The sequence below is a fragment of the Schistocerca gregaria genome, chromosome 7, assembly GCF_023897955.1.
Source record: "Schistocerca gregaria isolate iqSchGreg1 chromosome 7, iqSchGreg1.2, whole genome shotgun sequence".
In the NCBI taxonomy this organism is placed as follows: Eukaryota; Metazoa; Arthropoda; class Insecta; order Orthoptera; family Acrididae; genus Schistocerca; species Schistocerca gregaria.
This window is the reverse complement of record NC_064926.1, coordinates 531,685,427-531,707,001: the sequence shown is the minus strand read 5'-3', so window position 1 is coordinate 531,707,001 and position 21,575 is coordinate 531,685,427. Positions and strand designations below refer to the sequence as shown.

Below are 21,575 nucleotides of genomic sequence, written 5' to 3'. Positions count from 1 at the left end.
CACTATGGGACTTAACATCTGAGGTCGTCAGTCCCCTAGAACGTAGAACTACTTAAACCTAACTAACTTAAGGACAACACGCACATCCATGCCCGAGGCAGGATTCGAACCTGCGGCCATAGCTGTCTCGTGGTTCCAGACTGTAGCGCCTAGAACCGCTCGGCCACTCTGGCCGGCTAGAAGGTAGTAAGAAATAAAAACAGGCATCTACGATGGCATACACTACTATGCAGTCTAAAGCAATGAAAGTACTGGGGAAAAGTTGTCAAAAATATTTTCCTAGATGCTTCCTTTGCGAAGTATACGATACTGAAGTCAGAAAAAAACCATATCGACTAAAGTCATGCGAGTGTTGTAAGTCGAAGAATCGTATGGAGAAATCTGCGTAATGGCCACAGATGTTACAATTTATAAAATATTCCGGGCTATTATGCCGTGGTGGACGGATATGACAATAAAACCCAACGTTTCTTCCTCACCTGTGTAGTACATTTTCAAGGCGTATCGTAGCTTCTTTGAACGCCCGATTCAACCCTGGCACTCTGCTGATTACAGCAAAATTCAGTTTACGTGTGACATCATATGCCACACATCTTCTCAGCACCGGGATCCATATGTCATTCATTTTCACGCCCTCTTCCTTGCTACTGAAATTCCTGAGGTGTTTAACAATCTCTACGGCCACTCTGCATAGCCTTTAAGGTATTCATGGTGTGGTATGGTATTGCATGGTATCCTGTACAGGGAAGCCATAGAGTTTGTTAAACACGCGAAAAATTTCAATAGAAAGGAAGAGGGCGTGAAATGAATGGTGCTGAAGACATGTACGAGTCTTCTACAATGGTGTGATGGCAGCAGCAGACGAAGGCAAGTGACAGAGGCCAATTTCGCGCGGCTATTCAAAGCATGTGACGGTTCGCCACTGCGCGGGAGCACGTGTAAACGGAATTTTGCTGTAGTCAGTAGCGACACATGTGTGAATCGGACACTCAAAGCAGCTACGATCCCCCTTGCAAAACGTCCTTCGCAGGTGGGGACGAAACGTTGGATTTTTATTTGAAATCCTGTATCACTTATTTTTGACCTATTTCGTATCTGTATCGATATTTCGATGTTAATTTGTAGTATTGCTTATATAGAATGTTGTATCTGTCATGGAAATTCTTTGACTATGTATACATGTTTCAGTTTTGTGAACCTTTTGAACGATGTTGTTTAAAATGTGCTTGTGAGTTTAAATAGCTACTGGAATGATGGTTATATAATATACTGTGTAAGACTTGGTTCATAGTTAGGGAACATAGGACTGAATGTAAAAGATGTGGGGAAGCCCCGCAGCTACAGAATTAGCCTGGCGGAATGGAAAAGGGGAGGTTGTCGTGCAAGTGGCAACTCATCCTTTGTAACGGGTAAGGAGTCTAGGCTCAGCAGTGCTGTGGTTAACACCTCACAAGCAGCAGCGGATCATTATGGCTCATTTTCCTGACGTTTTGAGGCCAGAAGAACTTGAGGGCAGCATTTATTGGCTTCAGATGGTATATTTTATGATAGCATTATCATGTCATGGGTTGGGGGTTGTTTGTGGAGGAGACCAGACAGCGAGGTCATCGGTCTCATCGGATTAGGGAAGGACGGTGAAGGATGTCGGCCGTGCCCTTTCAAAGAAAGCATTCTGACATTTGTCTGGAGCGATTTATGGAAATCGCGGGAAACCTAAATCAGGATGGCCGGCCATGGGGTTGAACCGTCGTCCTCCCGAATGCAAGTCCAGTGCGCTAGCCACTGCGCCACCTCGCTCGGTCAAGGTATGGGTTTTGGCCCTATAAATATGGTTCCGACGCCAAGAAGATGTGCAAAATGGCGAGGCCAACGGTATTGCTACGACTGCATCGCCTCCAGGTTTGTAGCCCTTTCAAACTGCGCCACCAGCCATCCACCAAATTGTTTATATTTGTCGCTCTGTAAATGGACCAGGTATTTGTGAAATTTGGTTGATTTTAATAATAATCATGGCGTTTCCAAAAACTCTATCTTATAACCGTGATTATCCCAAATCACAAACCTGGACAGGAATCCTGTCCTAGTGAATTTAATCCCGAGTGGTCTAATTTACTATGAGAAAGTGGTTGAACTTGAATGTAATGTTGTGTTATCATTTGCTTATGAAAACACATTTGTTATTTAAAGAGTTATAGTTTGTTGTGCTTTATTTAATTAATAATTAGTGATAAGAATACTTGCCATTTCTCATTCATACTGGTGTAGTTTTGTTAATGAGCATGGTTCTTGAAACGGTGAAAGTTCAACCGTCCTCATGTTCTAGGCTAGTCAGTTAATGAAGCAAGCCAAAGGCTCCTTCACAGCCAGTGTAGTTAGATTTGCATTCTGTTTAGTTGCGCGAAACCGAGTTTAAGAAAGAACTATTTACTGTGTGATCTATTCTAATGCGAGTTAGTTAATGCACAGGCACAGAGACCGTGTACTAAGCAATGAAACGGTAGATTATGATAATTAGCAGACCTCCTGGTTTAATTTCAGAATCATTTCAAGCTTTTCCCTGTTCAGTATTGCTAGTTTCACGTGTGTAGGTATATGGTTTTATAAACTGTTGCACCTAGTTCATTTAAGGTACGTTTTGTTGAAAGGCATATGCTACTGTTCAGTATTTCATTGGCCATTTGTTTGTTAGTAACACATTTATTTGCAATGCTAGGTTACTGTGTTGTAGTATGAGCAGATATAAGGAAATGGTTTAGTGTGTGTATCAAGGAAGGTATCTGCTTTATCACTTTGCTTGACACAAGAGCACCTTTTCCTGACCCACCGTTTACTAATGATTATACTCTGGTGGTGTGTTTCGGAAACGAATCCCAGTTCGATTGCTCTGTTTCCATTAGGTTAACTCACGGCCACAACTTTCAAAAATTCCTAGCAGAGGTATAGCTTTAGCATCGATTGCCGTTTAATGGCGACCGGTGTTACCGTTACAATCCTTCCGCCCACGACATAACCGCACGTTATATTTTGTTAATTGTAATCTTATACTGTTACGTTATTTCATAGAGCTCCTCCTGATGGTGGAGCATAAAGACTTCACTAGTTGAAGAAAACAGATATTTTTGTCTTTCGCCCAGTATGCAACAATGTTTCTGAAAATTTGTTCCTTCATTAATTACGAAACAATGACCAATAGAAGTGCGCCTGACCTGGCTTTTACCGTCAGCTGTCTTGACGAACAGGTCTGATGTGGTAAGTGTCGTGCACAAGATTTCGGCAAATGTCTTAACCAGCAGTCAATGTGTTTTGTGCAATATCTCACTCGTCTGTTTACGGCCCATTCTTCTTTGATGGAAACATCGTTAATGGTCAGCAGAAATTGCTATTGTTACAAAACTGATTGTTTCCTGAACCGAACGAGGACAACTCATTTTTCAACAAGACAGGTCACTCACTCACTGGAGTCGTCAAATACGTGAATGTCAGAATGAAACTCTACCGAGCCGTTTTAGTGCTCGTCAAACAGGTGGCTACTTAGACCTTCTCAGTGGCTTCCACGATCACCGGATTTGACACTCCCTCACTTGTTCATGAGGCGTCTCGTTAAGGACAACGTTTGCACACCAACACTACCACAGAACCTACAAGGTTTGAAACACCGGATCCGTACTGCCATAACATCAGTGCTTATCCGAGTATGGGAGGATTTCGAGCATCTATGTAAGATTTTTCGTATCGATGTTGGGGGACGTATTGAAGATATGTAATCTAAACTTGAGAGATTCGTGAATGTGACCCAAGTTTCGTAGTTTTTGTCTTACAGTTTACTAAAAATATGCATGCGAAATACATAGATTCTTTTTCAAACAACCTGTACTGCTCGTACAGTAGTCTCTCCCCACATTCGCGTCTCAGAATTTACGCCGATTACCCTCACTAAAGATAATTTCATTATTAATGAAGGAACAAATGTTTTGAGTCACCAAAATCGAGAAGTTCATGTCTCTTGAATAACACATTATATTTACAAAATAATTGTACCATGGCATATACACTTAATTTGTGAACAAACTCACACTAAACACTACACATCTGCACTACTGGCCATTAAAATTGCTACACCACGAAGAAGACGTGCTCCAGACGAGAAATTTAACCGACGCGAAGAAGATGCCGTGATATGCACATGATTATTTTTTCAGAGCATTCACAAAAGGTTGGCGCCGGTGGCGACACCTACAACGTGCTGACATGACGAAAGTGCCTCTCTTCTAAAGAGGAGAAATGCGTACCATCACGTTTCCGACTTTGATAAAGGTAGTATTGTAGCCTATTGCGATAGCGGTTTATCGTATCTCGACATTGCTGTTCGAGTTGGTCGAGATCCAATGACTGTTAGCGGAATATGGAATCGGTGGGTTCGGGAGGGTAATACGAAACGCCGTGCTGGATCTCAACGGCCTCGTATCACTATCAGTCGAGATGACAGGCATCTTATCCGCATGACTGTACTGGATCGTGCAGCCACGTCTCGATCCCTGAGTCAACAGATGAAGACGTTTGCAAGACAACAACCATATGCACGAACAGTTCGACAATTGCAGCAGCATGGACTATCAGCTAAGAGACCATGCCTGCGGTTACCCTTGAAGCTGCATCACAGACAGGAGCGCCTGCGATGGTGTACTCAACAACGAACCTGGTTGCACGAATGGCAAAACGTCATTTATTCGGATGAATCCGGGTTTTGTTAACAGCATCATGATGGTCACATTCGTGTTTGGTGACATCGCGGTGAACGCACATTGGAAGCGGGTATTCGTCATCGCCATACTGGCGTATCACCCGGCGTGATGGTATGGGGTGCCAGTGGTTACACGTCTCGGTCACCGCCTGTGCGCATTGACGGCAATTTGAACAGTGGAAGTTACATTTCAGATGTGTTACGACCCGTGGCTCTGCCATTCATTCGATCCCTGTGAAACCCTACATCTCAGCAGAATAATGCACGACCGCATGTTGCGGGTCCTGTACGGGCCTTTCTGGATACAGAAAATGTTCGACTGCTGCCCTGGCCAGCACATTCTCCAGATCTCTGACCAATTGAAAAGTCTGATCAATGGTGGCCGAGCAACTGGCTCGTCACAATACGGCAGTCACTACTCTTGATGAACTGTGGTATCGTGTTGAAGCTGCACGGGTAGCTGTACCTTTACACGTCATCCAAGTTCTGTTTGACTCAGCGCCTAGCCGTAACAAGGCTGTTATTACGGCCAGAGGTGGTTGTTGCGAGTATTGGTTTCTCAGGATCTATGCACCCAAATAGAGTGTAAATGAAATTACATGTCAGTTCTAGTATACTATATTTGTCCAATGAATATCCGTTTATCATCTGCATTTCGTCTTGGTGTAGCAATTTTAATGGCCAGTAGTGTAACTAAAATATTATTGTGATTTATCACTTTTAAGGCATTGCCGACGGATATGTTGTAAATACACTTTTAATGTTTGCCATCGGTTAACATCATGCAAGTCCCATAGTATTTCATTGGAACAATTGTTCAGTTGCTGGTAGTTGCTGTCGTCACTGCTGGAGGACTCAGTTAAACAGTGTGGAATTCGCACAAATTCAACCGGCGGAAATACGAGGGCTGTATCTGCATCCTGTGATTCAAAATGATTTGTAGCATTTTCATGCATGTAGTACTAACTTCTGAACAGTCAATATATATCCTCATTTTATCCTGACACAATAAGTTTCGTTTATTCACTATGGGAAAAACTGTTCTCATTCCAATTATGGATTTCTCGCATAATTTAAGATGTTACCAATACCCCGAAAAATGGCAACCACGCATGGCGACCCTGATAGTCACCCATCCAACTGCTGGCCACGCCCGACAGCGCTTAACTTCGGTGATCTGACGGGAACCGGTGTACCCACTGAAGCAAAGTCGTTTGACGGGTGGTAAAATTAATTACTGGGCAGTCCGTTTTATTATTGACGCTCGTTGTACCAGAATGGTGGTCCGTGCTTCAAATTTAACTGTGGTGTTCCCCGCGCTGTTGCAAATCTCTTCTCTCCTTCCGACCGTAACGTAGCTTATTATTACGGGATAACTGTTATTTCAGTAAGATACGCAGACGTGGGTCCGGTGGCTTAATGGAGGCTGCAGAATAGCGTCTTAGCGATGACTCATAGCACACCTGTCGCTACGAGCCAGCGTCAGAACGGGCTACGAAAGTATATTCATACCCCCACGAATATAAATAAACTATAGCAAATATTATCCAATTGGTTTCAAACATGATATACTACTTTTTGTTATTCAGTAGAAGATCTCGCCAAAATTTCATCTATTTATCTGTTATAGTTGCGGAGATATAAAAAATTTCTTAAAAGCCATAAAACCGTCACTCACTGTACAAAACTTCGTTAGGAATAATAATATTTGGTATTTTGTTATCATTTGAAATCATTACCAGAATTTTCAGGATATAAAATTATTTAATGGGATTTTCTCTTTTCAAAAACTTTAATTACTTTGCATTTTGTAGTATAAAAATCATGAAAAATTAATATTTGTTTATTATGTTGTTGTGTGAGTAAGTGGGAATGAATGAGAGAGTGTATGTGGGACATACGTAAAATTTGATATTACTTTCTGTAAAACATTACGCAATCGGATCGTGGGAAAGCTGTATTGTACCCATATTGCTGATGACGTATGTCAAGGTGTTATTGCTTTTCTAAGAAGACAGCCAGAATATCAGTTTCAAGTGTAATCGGTTTCTAAATTAATTTCAAGATTATTTTTCTTTTCCATCTTTTTATTAAACATTATATTAATATTTGCATTTTAGAATGACGCAAATTACTTTCTGAAGAGTGATTGGCTTAGCCAAGTTTTAGCCATAGAATGATCTCGAAGGATCATTCTGATTGGTCAGTCAGACTCATTAGCCCATCAGAACAAAGCCGTTCCCGCGAGCAGAAGCTCAGATATGGTGAGAGTGGAGTAGCATCTAGAGAGTGGATCGCAAGCTGTCGGACGCGAAAGGCCATGGTAAGTGCCACGGTGCTCATTATGTGTAAAATGAAGAAACATTAAGTTCTCGCGTTTAATACGAGTCGTGACTAAAGCTGTCGCAGTTACGAAAATTTTGATGAAAGTTTGAAGTTTCTGGATTGTTTTGTTAGAAAGTTACTAGCATGTGAACTTTCGGCCGTATTGAAAATTCCGCGTGGCATATTTTGTATTCATTTACGGAGTATTTGGCGAGCACGTCTTTTACGTAAGACAACTGAATGAGACCAAATGTAGAACTCGCAAATAGTGGTGAATCCGAGACTGTGAGATCGCAAACATGAACGGGTCGGACTTGTGTAGATTTCTAGCTGCCTTGCGTGTCTAATTTGTTGTTTGACTGGGAAATGAGAGTGATAGAATAGTACCTGTTTGTGTACATAGTTTCGCATAGTCAGCGCGTACACAACTTTCCCACTAGAGCGCGCCCCGCTAAGAACATTTTTTTTTAATGTATGTGTAGTGTGGACTGAAAATATCATCCTTGATGACTTATTCTTCTAGGATGGGATGTAAGAATAAAAGGAAAACACTTTATATATTACGCATGCAGTTAGACTTGGGCACACAATGGGTCCTATAGCCTACTGTCTTTGGTAATGTCTATCTCCTGTGGAGGGTGAAATGTGTCAAGGCTGTTTTGTGTGACTGCTTCCTCGTGTTATGACAGATTGCCTATGCGGGGTGAAACGTTATTGACTTCGGTACTCGATACTTGTGCCATCTTGCAGGGTTTACCGTTCCTACCGATTCTAATTGTCGAACTTCGTCCCTAACGGCATCGATTTTGTCAAAAACTCGTAGAGCCTTGTCACGGACCTTCTCTTGTATAGTGGTCTCGTGGAGTGCGGTGCGGTGCGGATGTCAACGTTTCTTGTCCACCATGGAGCTCCTGTGGTCCATCGTTAGCAAATGTTTTGCAGCGCTTGGAGTTTGTTGTAGTTGGAGACGCACGTAGTTCCCCACGAGGTGGAGCCATACAACATTGTGGGTTTCACCGTTTCCTTATACAGTTGGAGTTTAGTCTTAGGGTTGAGATCCTTACTCTACAGGAACGGAATCAATGACCTGACCATCTTCTGGGTTGCCGTCTTCTTGTCGTCAATATGCTGCGTAAAGAGTAATTTTTTGTCGAGGTAGACACCGAGATACTTCACTCCCGTCGACCATGGGATAAATTGGTCAGCTATTTGGAGTCTGTCGTTCAGAACTGGTTTTCTCCGTGTGAACAGAACGGCTGCCGTCTTCGTCGTGTTGATCGTTATCTTATTTTGGAGCGCCCAGCGTTCCAATACAGCAAGTTGCCGTTGCATCCTAGCGATTAACTGGCCAAGTGTCGTCCAGTTGTCAGAAAGGCCATATCGTCCGCATAAAAACTCGCCTTAACAAGGGGGACTGTTGGGATGTCATTTATATATAAGTTGAAATGCAGAGGCGAAATGACAGAGCCCTGCGGAATTCCTGCGGAGATCAGTTTCATTTCGGAGTTTTTATCGTCGACTCGGACATACAGTTTCCTGTCCTGCAGAAAGCTGTCTATGAGTCTAATGTAACAATCCGCTATTGGGGTAGTGCGATGCAGTTTGACGATAAGGTTGGGCCGCCACACCTTATCGTAAGCTTTTTCGATGTCAAAGAAGACACCAATCGTGAAGTGCTGCTTGTTGTATCCTTCCTGTATCCGTTCGGTGATCCGTAGAAGTTGAAGTTCGGCAGATAACTTGTCCTTGAAACCGAATTGTTCGGATCGTATAACATCATGCGCTGTAAGCGTATCATGAAGCCTCTTCAACAGCACTCTCTCGAGCACCTTGCCAAGGGTCGGCAAGAGTCTAATTGGTCGGTAACTGTTGGGTTCCGCTGGGTCTTTACCTGGCTTGGGTATTGGAATTACTGGAGCCGTCTTCCACGCCGTAGGAAAACATCCCTGCAGAAGACAGCTGTCGAGAATTCGGGTGAGGAGCACAGTTGGCTTCCTGGGCAACTGTTTCAAATCGGTGTTGCTTATGGAGTCGTTGTCCGGCGCATTATTCCGAGTCTTCCGGATAATTTTACGGATCTCTGCTGGTGTGGTGAGTTGTGGGCGGCTCTGCACAGGCGCAGTACGAAAAGCAGTCCATTCGTCTGTAACGACGGCTTCCTGTTTTTGCAGGCGGACGTCGTTCACGGGGGTCGCTGGTGTAGACATCTGTTCTTGGTAAGTCGTAGCATACAGCTCCACCTGGGCGAGTTAGTCATAGAGGAGGCCATCTGGTCCTCTGACGGCTCGTTTAGGTGGCCGCTGGTGTCGTATATTCTTGACTACCTGCCATTTGTTCTTGGTTCGAAGTAAGAATTCATCCATATTATCTTCCCAGACCTGCTGTCGCCACTCGGCCACTCTCCTGTGCAGTTCTCATGTTACGTGTGTTTCTCGTCGATCGATCAGGTTTCTATAGCGGAGCCAACATCGCCTGCTCCTGTTTCTCTGTGTCTTCAGTTCTTGCAGTAGAGGCGGGAACTCGTCGAAAGCTACTACAGGGTAGACCGTGTGAGTAGTTGCCCTCCGTTTGGCTACCTTTATCTTCTGCATCAAAGTTTGTACCGCGATGTCGATGGCTTCCGGTGTTGAAACGTCCTGCGTCGGGCAGATAATTTTGTCAAGATATGGCCGAAATTGACCCCAGTTCAGATTTTGTGAGGTTGGGGGCGGAAGGTTGGCCGTTGCGTTTTCCACTATGCTGATAACAGGTCGGTGGTCAGACGAAAGATCGTCGACGGTGGGGAGCTGGAGGTTCGTCTCAATATTTTTGATGATAGCAATATCTAGGACATCTGCTTCTTGCCGATCGACGTAAGGAATCCGTGTGGGCTCTCGTGGGCCATGGACTGTGATGCCCAGTTCTTCTTCCATGGCAATCAAAGTTCGTCCACGAGGGTTCGTACGCCGGGATTTCCACGCGACGTGCTTGCTGTTAAGGTCACATACTAGGAAGATTTTGTCAAAATTGGTGAAGATACTTCGTAGGTCGTCTGGCACCAAGTTTTTACCGGGGCTGTTGTTCGCCGCAATGAAAGTGATGTTGCCTGCCGCCGGTCGAACCGTTACTGCTGTTGCCTCCAGATGTTGGAGGTGTGGTAGTGTTTCATGATGGTGCCGCAGTTCCCTTTTAAGCAGAACTGCGGTCCCGCCACCTCGTTGGCCTTGTCTGTCCCTTCTATAGACGTACATGTTACGAAATCTGAGCTCAGTTGTTGGACGAAGGTGCGTCTAATTGTAAAATGTAAACTTTCACGGCCGGAACTGTCATGATTAATAAAATTCTTTTCCCGGCTATTATGCCGTGGTCTGATGGATTTCGCATTGTAACCCAACGTTTCGTCCCCAACTGCGGAGGACATCTTCAAGAGGGTTTGTGGCTTCTGTTAACTTCCGAAACACACACTGTCTCACTACTGACTGCAGCAAGTAGTGAGACAGTGTGTGTTTCGGAAGTTAACAGAAGCCACGAACCCCCTTGAAGAAGTCCTCCGCAGATGGGGACGAAACGTTGGGTTACAATGCGAAATCCATCAGACCACGGCATAATAGCCCGGAAAAGAATTTTATTAATCATGAAGGTGCGTCTCCGATACAAGTGCGATATCGATTTCACGACGTTCTAAAAATTCAGAGAATTCTGTTTTCTTGTGTTTCATTCCGTTGGCGGTCCATATACAGATTTTCAGGTTTCTCGTGGTCCCAGGGCGATCCATCTTAAGGTGTTCTGAAGGCCATCAATACACTTCCGATTAAAAAAAAGTATCCCCACTAGTTGTTGCTGCACGGCGGTGAGAAGTTACGGGACAACAGAGAGCGCTGGAGCTATAGATTCCATCAAATGAGCTGGTGAGACGTAGGTTTCCGGTTCCGGTCGGGGTGGTGATGCGTGGGCGTATGAATAATGCTGGCGGTGCTGTCGAGGTGGAAGTGCTTCAGGAGGAGGCTGTGTTTCTGGCTGCCGTGTCGGAGTTCTGTATTGCACGAGTCCTCCGTTGAGAGAGCTGTGGGGAAGACCATTGTCTGTATTCCCTGAGAAGTTCCTGGTACTTCTGGCAGCCACGCCATGTGGCAGGATGGTCCTTTTCACAGATCGCACATTTCGGTGGAGCCCCTCTGGGATGAGTACATGCTGAAGATCGGTGTTGCCCTCCACATCGAACGCAGCGAGCAGGCAAGCTGCAATAATTAGCGATATGTTCGAATCGCTGGCAGTGGTGCCATTGAACAGGTCCTTCTTGTCTGTCGTAGGTTTCAATAACGACTTTAGAATATATAAGGTATCTGATGTCGTAAGTCTTGTAGTTTTCCTTTTGGGCTGGCAACGTGACACAGTAAGCATCTTGAGGTCGTAATTCCTTCGTGTTGTCGTCTAGATTTTTAAACTGCTGGACGTAGGGAAACCCTTCTCTATCAGTGTGTCTTTCAGTTCTTCCTCCGTAACTTCGGCAGGTAGACGTTTGACAACCACTTTGAGGTCCTTGTCCTCTGCGGCCTGATGTGTACAAAAGTGGATGTCATTCGACACAAAGAAATTGATGGCCCGCCGTTGATCTTCATAGCAGTCAAAGTGATATTTGAGCCCCTTCTCGTCGGTAGATGGCCTTAAGACTGCCGTCAATATTGGCTTTCAGCACCTTGTCGAGTTCCATGTAGTTCACGGTATGGTAAATAGTAACGGGCGGGACTTGCGTAGTAAGTTCCAGCCAGAGCCATCTGTCCCCTGTCCGCAGCTCGTGGTCGTGCGGTAGCGTTCTCGCTTCCCGCGCCTGGGTTCCCGGGTTCAATTCCCGGCAGGGTCAGGGATTTTCTCTGCCTCGTAATGAATGAGTGTTGTGTGATGTCCTTAGGTTAGTTAGGTTTAAGTAGTTCTAAGTTATAGGGGACTGATGACCATAGAAGTTAAGTCTCATGGTGCTCAGAGCCATTTGAACCATTTTGAGTCATCTGTCCCCTCTTGATCTGCTTCGAGGCTGACGTCACTCGTCTGGTCCATACGTTCTGGAGCATCAGTAGTGTCTTCCGTCGCAATAGCCGCATAACGGTTGGAAGTTTACAGTTCATCTGGACGTTGTCGCTTCGGAGAGTTGTTTTGCTTAGGAGAAGCGTTGAGTCGTTTTCTTTGGCGAACTAGTTTAAAATCGCCCTCTCCGTCGGTGGGCTGCACGGTCCAAACTTCTTCAGAGGAGACTCCCTCCATTTCGTCGTCTTCTTCTGGTGGAGCAAATTGTTCCGCGTCGTCTACTTGTTCTTCAGGCTGTGAAGGAGGAACTGAGCTGCTTCGGTTGTCGTATACTTCCTGACTTTGCAGAATCATGTGTTGTATTTCACGTCTCAGTTCCCATTGTTGCCGATCGTTCTGTGTTAGCTGATGTCTCTCGTCACAGGGATTTTACGTACGGTGTCCTCCGCTCTGCATTCGCATATCACTTGTCGTGGTCCTGTCCCCGTTATCTTGCCTGTCAGAATCCGTTGCCATTGCAAGGGGTCGTCGCCGAGTATCCATCCTGTGGGGAGCGGTGCAGGCCCCACAGACCGGCCAGCCGCCGGCCCCGGCGCGACCCAGCTGGCTAGCTCAGACGCGCGCGCTCCGTCCTGTGGGGAGCGGGGCAGGCCCCACAGACCGGCAAGCGGCCGGCCCCGACGCGACCCAGCCGGCTGGCTTGGCCGCGCAAGCTCCGTCCTGTGGGGAGCGGGGAAGGTCCCACAGACCGGCCAGCGGCCGGCCCCAGCGCGACACAGCCAGCTGGCTCGGACGCGTGCTCCGTCCTGTGGGGAGCGGGGAAGGTCCCACAGACCGGCCAGTGGCCGGCCCCAGTGCGACACAGCCAGCTGGCTCGGACGCGTGCTCCGTCCTGTGGGGAGCGGGGCAGGCCCCACAGACTGGCAAATGGCCGGCCCCGGCGCGACCCAGTCGGCTGGCACGGACACGTGGCCTCCGACCTGCGGGGAGCGGGGCAGGTCCCCACAGACCGGCCAGCGGCTGGCCCCGGTGCGACCCAGCCGGCTGGCTCGGCCGCGCGCGCTCCGTCCTGTGGGGAGCGGGGAAGGTCCCACAGGCCGGCCAGCGGCCGGCCCCAGCGCGACACAGCCAGCTGGCTCGGACGCGTGCTCCGTCCTGTGGGGAGCGGGGCAGGCCCCACAGACTGGCAAATGGCCGGCCCCGGCGCTACCCAGCCGGCTGGCTCAGACGCGTGCTCCGTCCTGTGGGGAGCGGGGCTGGCCCCACAGACTGGCAAATGGCCGGCCCCGGCGCTACCCAGCCGGCTGGCCTGGACGCGCGCGCTCCGTCCTGTGGGGAGCGGGGCAGGCCCTACAGACCGGCCAGCAGCCGGCCCCGACGCAACCCAGCCGGCTGGCTCGGACGCGCGCGCTCCGTCCTGTGGGGAGCGGGGCAGGCCCTACAGACCGGCCAGCAGCCGGCCCCGACGCAACCCAGCCGGCTGGCTCGGACGCGCGCGCTCCGTCTTGTGGGGAGCGGGGCAGGCCCCACAGACCGACCAACGGCCGGCCGCGGCGCGACCCAGCCGGCTGGCTCGGACGCGCACGCTCCATCCTGTAGGGAGCGGGGCAGGCCCCAAAGACCGGCCAGCGGCCAGCCCCGGCGCGACCCAGCCTGCTGGCTCGGCCGCGCGTGCTCCGTCCTGTGGGGAGCGGGGCAGGTCCCACAGACAAGCCAGCGGCCGGCCCCGGCGCAAACCAGCCGGCTGGCTCGGACGCGCGCGCTCCGTCCTGTGGGGAGCGGGGCAGGCCCCACAGACCGGCCAGCGGCCGGCCCCAGCGCGACACAGCCAGCCTTCTCGGACGCGTGCTCCGTCCTGTGGGGAGCGGGGCAGGCCCCACAGACTGGCAAATGGCCGGCCCCGGCGCTACCCAGCCGGCTGTCTCGGACGCGCGCGCTCCGTCCTGTGGGGAGTGGGGCAGGCCCCACAGACCGGCAAGCGGCCGGCCCCGGCGCGACCCAGTCGGCTGGCACGGACACGTACGCTCCGACCTGCGGGGAGCAGGGCAGGCCCCACAGACCGGCCAGCGGCTGGCCCCGGCGCGACCCAGCCGGCTGGCTCGGCCGCGCGCGCTCCGTCCTGTGGGGAGCGGGGAAGGTCCCACAGACCGGCCAGCGGCTGGCCCCAGCGCGACACAGCCAGCTGGCTCGGACGCGTGCTCCGTCCTGTGGGGAGCGGGGCAGGCCCCACAGACTGGCAAATGGCCGGCCCCTGCGCTACCCAGCCGGCTGGCTCTGACGCGCGCGCTCCGTCATGTGGGGAGCGGGGCAGGCCCCACTGACCGGCAAGTGGCCGGCCCCAGCGCGACCCAGTCGGCTGGCTTGGACACGTGCGCTCCGACCTGTGGGGAGCGGGGCAGGCCGCACAGACCGGCCAGCGGCCGGCCCCAGCGCGACACAGCCAGCTGAATCGGACGCGTGCTCCGTCCTGTGGGGAGCGGGGCTGGCCCCACAGACTGGCAAATGGCCGGCCTCGGCGCTAACCAGCCGGCTGGCTCGGACGCGCGCGCTCTGTCCTGTGGGGAGCGGGGCAGGCCCCACAAACCGGCCAGCAGCCGGCCCCGGCGCTACCCAGCCGGCTGGCTCGGACGCGCGCGCTCCGTCCTGTGGGGAGCGGGGCAGGCCCCACAGACCGGGCAGCAGCCGGCCCCGGCGCAACCCAGCCGGTTGGCTCAGACGCGCGCGCTCCGTCCTGTGGGGGGCGGGCAGGAACCACAGACCGGACAGCTGCCGGCACTGGCGCTACCCAGCCGGCTGGCTCGGACACGTGTGCTTCGTGTCTTGGGTAGAGGGGCAGGCCCCACAGACCGGACAGCGGCCGGCCCCGGCGCGACACACACGGGTGGCTCGGACGCGCTTGCTCCCTCTCTTGGGGAGCGGGGCAGGCCCCACAGACCGGACAGCGGCCGGCCCCAGTGCCACCCAGCCGGCTGACTCGGACGCACGCGCTCCATCCTGTGGGGAGCGGGGCAGGCCCCACAGACCGGACAGCGGCCGGCCCCGGCGCAACCCAGCCGGCTGGCTCGGACGCGGGCTCTCCGTCCTGTAGGGAGCGGGGCAGGCCCCACAGACCGGCAAGCGGCCGGCCCCGACGTGACCCAGCCGGCCGGCTCGGTAACGCGCGCTCCGTCCTGTGGGGAGTGGGGCATGCCCCACAGATCGCACAGCAGCCGGCAACGGCGCGACCCAGCCGGCTGGCTCGGACGCGCGCGCTCCGTCTTGTGGGGAGCAGGGCAGGAACCACAGACCGGCATACAGCCGGCCGCGGCGCGACCCAGCCGGCTGGCTCAGACGCGCACGCTCCATCCTGTAGGGAGCGGGGCAGGCCCCAAAGACCGGCCAGCGGCCAGCCCCGGCGCGTCCCAGCCTGCTGGCTCGGCCGCGCGTGCTCCGTCCTGTGGGGAGCGGGGCAGGTCCCACAGACCGGCCAGCGGCCGGCCCCGGCGCAAACCAGCCGGCTGGCTCGGACGCGCGCGCTCCGTCCTGTGGGGAGCGGGGCAGGCCCCACAGACCGGCCAGTGGCAGGCACCGGCGCGACCCAGCCGGCAGGCTCGGACGCGCGTGCTCCGTCCTGTAGGGAGCGGGACAGGCCCCACAGACCGTCAAGCAGCCTGCCCCAGCGCGACCCAGCCGGCTGGCTCGGACACGCGCGCTCCGTCCTGTGGGGAGCAGGGCAGGCCCCACAGACCGGACAGTGGCCGGCTTCGGCACGACCCAGCCGGCTGGCTTGGACGCACGCGCTCCGTCCTGTGGGGAGCGGGGTGTAGGCCACAGAGACCGGACAGCGGCCGGCCCCGGCGCTACCCAGCCGGCTGGCTCGGACGCGCGCGCTCCGTCTTGAGGGGAGCGGGGCAGGCCCCACAGACCGGACAGCGGCCGGCCCCAGCGCGACCCAGCCGGCTGACTCGGACACGCGCGCTCCGTTCTGTGGGGAGCATGGCAGGCCCCACAGACCGGACAGCGGCCTGCCCCAGCAGGACCCAGCCGGCTGGCTCGGACGCGCGCTCTCCGTCTCTTGGGGAGTGGGGCAGGGCCCACAGACCGGTCTGCGGCCAGCCCCAGCGCGACACAGACAGCAGGCTCGGACGCGCGCTCCGTCCTGTGGGGAGCGGGGCAGGCCCCACAGACTGGCCAGCGGCCGGCCCCGGCGCTACCCAGCCGGCTGGCTCGGACGCGCGCACTCCGTCCTGTGGGGAGCGGGGCAGGCCCCACAGACAGGCAATTGGCCGGCCCCGGCGCGACCCAGCCGGCTGGCTCGGACATGCGCGCTCCGTCCTGTGGGGAGCGGGGCAGGCCCCACAGACCAGACAGCGGCCGGCCCCAGCGCGACCCAGCCGGCTGGCTCGGACGCGCGCGCTGTGTCTTGTAGGGAGTGGGGTAGGCCCCACAGACCGGACAGCGGCCGGCCCCGGCGCAACACAGCCGGCTGAGTCGGACGTGCGCGCTCTGTCCTGTGGGGAGCGGGGCAGGCCCCACAGACCGGCCAGTGGCCGGCCCCGGCGCGACCCAGCCGGCTGGCTCGGACATGCGCGCTCCGTCATGTGGGGAGAGGGGCAGGCCCCACAGACCAGACAGCGGCCGGCCCCAGCGCGACACAGCCAGCTGGCTCGGATGCGCGCACTCCGTCCTGTGGGGAGCGTGGCAGGCCCCACAAACCAGACAGCGGCCGGCCCCGGCGCAACCCAGCCGGCTGGCTCGGACGCGCGCGCTCCGTCCTGTAGGGAGTGGGGCAGGCCCCACAGACCGGCACGCGGCCTGCCCCAGCGCGACCCAGCCGGCTGACTCGGACGCGCGCTCTCCGTCTCTTGGGGAGCGGGGCAGGCCCCACAGACCGGCAAGTGGCCGGCCCCGGCGCGACCCAGCCGGCTGGCTCGGACACGCACGCTCCGTCATGTGGGGAGCGGGACAGGCCCCACTGACCGGCAAGTGGCCGGCCCCGGCGCGACCCAGTCGGCTGGCTTGGACACGTGCGCTCCGACCTGTGGGGAGCGGGGCAGGCCCCACAGACCGGCCAGCGGCCGGCCCCAGCGCGACACAGCCAGCTGGCTCGGACGCGTGCTCCGTCCTGTGGAGAGCGGGGCAGGCCCCACAGACTGGCAAATGGCCGGCCCCGGCGCTACCCAGCCGGCTGGCTCGGACGCGCGCGCTCCGTCCTGTGGGGAGCGGGGCAGGCCCCACAGACCGGGCAGCAGCCGGACCCGGCGCAACCCATCCGGCTGGCTCGGACGCGCGCGCGCCGTCCTGTGGGGGGCGGGCAGGAACCAAAGACCGGACAGCTGCCGGCACTGGCGCGACCCAGCCGGCTGGCTCGGACACGTGTGCTTCGTGTCTTGGGGAGAGGGGCAGGCCCCACAGACCGGACAGCGGCCGGCCCCGGCGCGACACACACGGCTGGCTCGGACGCGCTTGCTCCCTCTCTTGGGGAGCGGGGCAGGCCCCACAGACCGGACAGCGGCCGGCCCTAGTGCCACCCAGCCGGCTGACTTGGACGCACGCGCTCCATCCTGTGGGGAGCGGGGCAGGCCCCACAGACCGGTCAGCGGCCGGCCCCGGCGCAACCCAGCCGGCTGGCTCGGACGCGGGCGCTCCGTCCTGTACGGAGCGGGGCAGGCCCCACAGACCGGCAAGCGGCCGGCCCCGACGCGACCCAGCCGGCCGGCTCGGTATCGCGCGCTCCGTCCTGTGGGGAGTGGGGCATGCCCCACAGATCGCACAGCGGCCGGCCCCGGCGCAACCCAGCCGGCTGGCTCGGCCGCGCGTGCTCCGTCCTGTGGGGAGCGGGGCAGGTCCCACAGACCGGCCAGCGGCCGGCCCCGGCGCAAACCAGCCGGCTGGCTCGGACGCGCGCTCTCCGTCTCTTGGGGAGCGGGGCAGGCCCCACAGACCGGGCTGCGGCCGGCCCAGGCGCAACCCAGCCGGCAAGCTCGGACGCGCGTGCTCCGTCCTGTAGGGAGCGGGACAGGCCCCACAGACCGGCAAGCGGCCTGTCCCAGCGCGACCCAGCCGGCTGGCTCGGACACGCGCGCTCCGTCCTGTGGGGAGGAGGGCAGGCCCCACAGACCGGACAGCGGCCGGCCCCGGCACGACCCAGCCGGCTGGCTTGGACGCACGCGCTCCGTCCTGTGGGGAGCGGGGTAGGCCACAGAGACCGGACAGCGGCCGGCCCCGGCGCTACCCATCCGGCTAGCTCGGACGCGCGTGCTCCGTCCTGTGGGGAGCGGGGCAGGCCCCACAGACCGGCAAGTGGCCGGCCCCGGCGCGACCCAGCTGGCTGGCTCGGACACGTGCGCTCCGTCCTGTGGGGAGCGGGGCAGGCCCCACAGACCGGCAAGTGGCCGGCCCCGGCGCGACCCAGCCGGCTGGCTCGGACACGCGCGCTCCGTCCTGTGGGGAGCGGGGCAGGCCCCACAGACCGGCAAGTGGCTGGCCCCGGCGCGACCCAGCTGGCTGGCTCGGACAAGCGCGCTCCGTCCTGTGGGAGCGGGGCAGGCCCCACAGACCGTACATTGGCCGGCCCCGGTGCGACACTGCCGGCTGGCTCGGACGCACGTGCTCCCTCCTGTGGGGAGCGGGGCAGGCCCCACAGACCGGCCAGCGGCCGGTCCCGGCGCTACCCAGCCGGCTGGCTCGGACGCGCGCACTCCGTCCTGTGGGGAGCGGGGCAGGCCCCACAGACAGGCAATTGGCCGGCCCCGGCGCGACCCAGCCGGCTGGTTCGGACGCGCGCGCTGTGTCTTGTGGGGAGCGGGGTAGGCCCCACAGACCGGACAGCGGCCGGCCCCGGCGCAACACAGCCGGCTGGGTCGGACGTGCGCGCTCTGTCCTGTGGGGAGCGGGGTAGGCCCCACAGACCGGCCAGCAGCCGGCCCCGGCATGACCCAGCCGGCTGGCTCGGACACGCGCGCTCCGTCATGTGGGTAGCGGGGCAGGCCCCACAGACCAGACAGCGGCCGGCCCCAGCGCGACACAGCCAGCTGGCTCGGATGCGCGCACTCCGTCCTGTGGGGAGCATGGCAGGCCCCACAAACCAGACAGCGGCCGGCCCCGGCGCAAGCCAGCCGGCTGGCTCGGACGCGCGCGCTCCGTCCTTTAGGGAGTGGGGCAGGCCCCACAGACCGGCACGCGGCCAGCCCCCGCGCGACACAGACAGCAGGCTCGGACGCGCGCTCCGTCCTGTGGGGAGCGGGGCAGGCCCCACAGACTGGCCAGCGGCCGGCCCTGGCGCTACCCATCCGGCTGGCTCGGACGCGCGCGCTCCGTCCTGTGGGGAGCGGGGCAGGCCCCACAGACCGGCAAGTGTTTGGCCCCGGCGCGACCCAGCCGGCTGGCTCGGACACGCGCGCTCCGTCCTGTGGGGAGCGGGGCAGGCCCCACAGACCGTACAGCGGCCGGCCCCAGCGCGACCCAGCCGGCTGGATCGGATTTGCGCTCTCCGTCTCTTGGGGAGCTGGGCAGGCCCCACAGACTGGCCAGCGGCCGGTCCCGGCGCTACCCAGCCGGCTGGCTCGGACGCGCGCGCTCCGTCCTGTGGGGAGCGGGGCAGGCCCCACAGACCGGCAAGTGGCCGGCCCCGGCGCGACCCAGCTGGCTGGCTCGGACACGCGCGCTCCGTCCTGTGGGGAGCGGGGCAGGCCCCACAGACCAGCAAGTGGCCGCCCCGGCGCGACCCAGCCGGCTGGCTCGGACACGCGCGCTCCGTCCTGTGGGGAGTGGGGCAGGCCCCACAGACCGGCAAGTGGCCGGCCCCGGCGCGACCCAGCTGGCTGGCTCGGACACGCGCCCTCCGTCCTGTGGGGAGTGGGGCAGGCCCCACAGACCGGACAGCGGCCGACCCCGGCGCGACCGAGCCGGCTGGCTCGGACGCGCGCGCTCCGTCCTGTGGGGAGCGGGGCAGGTCCCACAGACCAGCCAGCGGCCAGCCCCAGCGCAACCCAGCCGCCTGGCTCGGACACGCGCGCTCATCCTGTGGGGAGCGGGGCAGGCCCCACAGACCGGACAGCGGCCTACCCCGGCGCGACCCAGCCGGCTGGCTCAGACGCGCACTCTCTGTCGTGTGGGGAGCGGGGCAGGCCCCACAGACCGGACAGCGGCCGGCCCGGCGCGACCCAGTCGGATGGCTCGGCTCGGAAGCGCGCGCACCGTTCTCTGGGGAGCGGGGCAGGCCACACAGACCGGACAGCGGCCAGCCCCGGCACGACCCAGCCGGCTGGCCCAGACCCGCGCGCGTCGTCCTGTGGGGAGCGGGGCAGGCCCCGCAGACCGGCCATTGGCCGGCCCCGGTGCGACCCTGCCGGCTGGCTCAGACGCACGCGCTCCCTCCTGTGGGGAGTGGGGCAGGCCCCACAGACCGGACAGCGGCCGGCCTCGGCGCGACCCAGCCGGCTGGCTCGGACGTGCGCTCCGTTGTCCGCTCTCATCGGCATTGCGCGCTCAACTGCTGGGAACAACAGCACAGGCGCAGCGCTCGTCCGTCTCCGCTCTACGAGAGGGCGCTGCCTTAGTGACGGACCAAATTCTGCTTCCGCCGATCTGCGTATTAATATGTAACGCAGCCAATGAGATTGCTGCTAATGTAGAACATTTTCTCCTCGCGGAACACACTCGCGCAGTGATACATGAACGTGCGAGGTATTATAACGAGTGTACAGACCTCCCATTAGTCAGTGTGCATTAGTCTGCAGTCAAGTCTCAGGCTGCGCCTAATACGATTATCATATTCCTGTACATAGCCATGAAGAGAAATGTAAAGACACTTTTCAAGTATCAGAGATATGTGAGAATAAGATTAACGTACCAAGATCAAAGGAATGTCAGATTGTCAATTGTAAACAGCATCCAGTATCAAGTTAAATAATATCTCTGATTTTTATTATTGTAACAAATGTGTGTGAAAATTAATCATGTTCTGTTTAAAGTTGGTCACCATCAATCTGCTACTCTAAGCGTGCAAGTGGCATTTCTATCGTCTGACTTAATGGCAGAAGATAAACACGCCACGATAGGACCACGAGACATGTTGCTGACACTCACCTACTTCGTTAGAGTGACAAGTCAAATAATCTGATAGGAGTGTGTACCAAAAGTTTTACAGTACGCACACCACAGTACCTCACTAAATGTGGACTTGATAGCCATAAAGTGTGTTATTAAGCAATAAACATTACTGGACTTCAAATTTTACGACGCTTATTTCAGTCAAATACACCTTATTACCACCAGAAAACTTGATAAACAGGAAATTTCACGAACTGTTTCCACCACTATAGTTACGCCGACTCTGCTGGTTAGGTATTAGGCAACGTTTTCTTCAACGCTGCTTTCTCGCAGTCTAGTAAGTACCTACGATTGCAGAGTGAAGGGGCGTCGAGCGGAAGCCGTACTGAGGTAGGTGGACATTTTGTATCAACAGTACTACGAATGTCGAGACATGTATTTTAACCCGCCCCGTCGCATGATGATTCAGTAACAT

At 56.3% G+C, this 21,575-nt stretch overlaps 2 protein-coding genes across 2 annotated transcripts; one reads left to right on the top strand and one right to left on the bottom strand.

Moving 5' to 3' along the window:
- Positions 1-9,731: 9,731 nt before the first annotated feature.
- On the top strand, positions 9,732-14,345 carry LOC126282464 (translation initiation factor IF-2-like). Its single transcript, XM_049982121.1, has 2 exons — positions 9,732-9,780; positions 12,571-14,345. Exons 1-2 carry the CDS (start codon positions 9,732-9,734, stop codon positions 14,343-14,345), a joined length of 1,824 nt encoding a protein of 607 aa, XP_049838078.1.
- Positions 14,346-16,995: 2,650 nt separating this feature from the next.
- Positions 16,996-20,529, bottom strand: LOC126282463 (collagen alpha-1(I) chain-like). Its single transcript, XM_049982120.1, has 2 exons — positions 20,114-20,529; positions 16,996-19,894 (listed from the first exon to the last, which is right to left on the bottom strand). The coding sequence occupies exons 1-2, from the start codon at positions 20,527-20,529 to the stop codon at positions 16,996-16,998; spliced, it is 3,315 nt and encodes a 1,104-aa protein (XP_049838077.1).
- Between the last annotated feature and the right edge of the window lie 1,046 nt (positions 20,530-21,575).